The 2,142-nt window shown below is 61.3% G+C and overlaps 1 protein-coding gene across 1 annotated transcript; it reads right to left on the bottom strand.

Annotated features, from left to right (window-relative positions):
• Window positions 1-391: 391 nt before the first annotated feature.
• Window positions 392-1,155, bottom strand: N657DRAFT_584542 (uncharacterized protein; the record flags this gene model as incomplete). The annotated part of the gene is given in 2 exon segments (XM_062789762.1): window positions 392-544; window positions 559-1,155. Coding segments are annotated over 2 exon segments (750 nt in total), but the record flags the coding sequence as incomplete, so codon positions are not given.
• Window positions 1,156-2,142: the final 987 nt, after the last annotated feature.

Below are 2,142 nucleotides of genomic sequence, written 5' to 3'. Positions count from 1 at the left end.
GTTCGCTTCCCCTGCCCTCGCACACACCGCATGCTACCTCCCCCTCCTCGCAAACCAACCTCGCCTTGTACCCGTTCATCACCCGATATATCACTACCCGCCCACACTTCCTCCCCAAACCCCTCCATCGCCGACTCCATCCACCCAACCCTATCTTCCCCATCCTTATTCGCCCTGCCCCTTCCCGCCCTATGCTTGGCCCCGTCTTTCCTGCCGCCCCCGCCCTCCCACCAAACGATCACTGCCTCGCCTGCCTGCCGTCGCGCCCGGCTCGCCCGCTCTCTTGTGCGTAATCCCGCAACCGCCCTACCACCCCGACGTGCACCACCGTCCGAATTCGCGGCGCGTCCACCCCCAACGCCAACGCGTCCGTCGCCGTGAACACCTGCCCCTAACCCTCGCGCAACTGTCGGACCACGGCACGCTTGGCCTCGTCCGATCCCACGCCGCGGTGGTAACACGATCCGCCTAACCGCTTCGCGTACTGCTCCGGCTGCCGGACCGTGCCGCAATATATCACGATCTGCCTGCCCCTGGCCTCCTCCTTGTTGTACTGACCTGCCTCTCCTCGACCAACGCCGCCACCACATCCTCCTCCTCTTCCGCTCGCCCGTCGTACCACTGAACCTCGTACCGTACGTTGGTTGGCCCGCGCCGTCCTGCCCCGGAACCACGTGGTTGCGCCCGCGCCTGCGCCAACCCCGGTGTCCGCCCTCGGCAACCCACCAACCGCCCGAACTCGGCCTCGTCCGCCGGCGGCAATGTCGCCGTCAAATACTCTAACTGTGTCTCCGCCTTGACCAACCCGCCTAACCCCGATATCCGCGACCGACACCCGCCCCCGGCCCCCAAATCCAACACCACGTGGCACTGGTCGACGACGGCGCGGTCCAACTGGCCTATCGCCCGCTGCCGGTTGATGAAATCCCTGAAACTATCCGGCACCGCTGCCTCCGGCGTCACTAATATAATCGACGCCCACTTGTGTGGCCGCAACCCGCTCCACTCCACGCACTCGATGCCCATGGCGTCGCACCGCTCCTTGGTGTCGCTGCGCAACGATGCTAATGGCACTACTATGATCGTCAACCCGCCCCCCGCCGCCGCCGCGCACGCTGTTGGCAACATGAACAACATGCTCTTGCCCCCGCCAGTAAATGCCCTTGCTGATCCGCGCCTTGTGCCTGATCTGCGCGTGTGACGCTTCCCCGACTGGCCGCCTGATCACGTCCTGGCCCTCTTCGTCCTCGCCTTCGACCGTGTCCGTGTTGTTCATCATCTCGATGACCTCCTTGACGCTGTGCCGCTACAACATGATGCCTAACTTGTCGTCCATGTATTGTGCCGACACCCTGGCAATCTGCTGGCTGACGCGGCTGTTATCCCACGCGTTTGGCCGCTACTACGGCTCCTCATCGACCTCCTCCTCCCTGGCCCCCCCTTACTTCTGACCCTTCCTCGATGACCTCTCCCCCCTTGTCGCTTACCGCGTATGGCTCGACTGGCGACTGCGCTGCTGATAACGCCCGCTCCTTGCTGGTGGTTCTTTGCGCTGCTGCCCGCCGAACCTGACCCTGGGAACGGCCACACCTGTTGCGCCTGCGGCTTTATATGTACGGCTGTCTTGATCTGCCGCGTCCTGGCTCGCCCCCTGCACCGCCAACCGCCAAAACCGGATCGCCAACCATACGTAATACATCGCCCACTTGCCCACCTCTCGCGGCAAATACCGGTGGATCACCTTGGCCTTGGCGCCCATCTCCATCGTCTTGCTGTACATCGTGACGAACACTATGGCGCTATTATCGACGAACAACCCCTCATGTCCCTGTCCGCGCCGTTCTTGTTATCGTTCCTTTAATTTTCTTTTTTATTTTTCTCCCTCTTCTCTCTTTCTTTTCCATCGCCCCTCCCCTTTTCCGCTTATCACTTTCCTTTTCCTACCCCTTGCCCCTTTTTCTTGAACTCAACCCCCCCCCCCCCTTCACCCTCACCCTTTTCTTACCCCCTCCGACCCTATCCCTTACCTTCCCCCATTCATTCGTTCTCCACCTCATCCTACCCCTTTCCTCCACCCCCCTCTTTCTCTCTCCCTTCCAACCTTTTTTTCTTTTCTCTCTTTTCTCTCTTTTCTCTCCGTTT

Source organism: Parathielavia appendiculata (assembly GCF_033297405.1).
Source record: "Parathielavia appendiculata strain CBS 731.68 unplaced genomic scaffold N657scaffold_90, whole genome shotgun sequence".
Lineage (NCBI taxonomy): Eukaryota > Fungi > Ascomycota > Sordariomycetes > Sordariales > Chaetomiaceae > Parathielavia > Parathielavia appendiculata.
The sequence above is the reverse complement of the archived record's forward strand: the minus strand, read 5'-3'. Positions and strand labels throughout refer to the sequence as shown.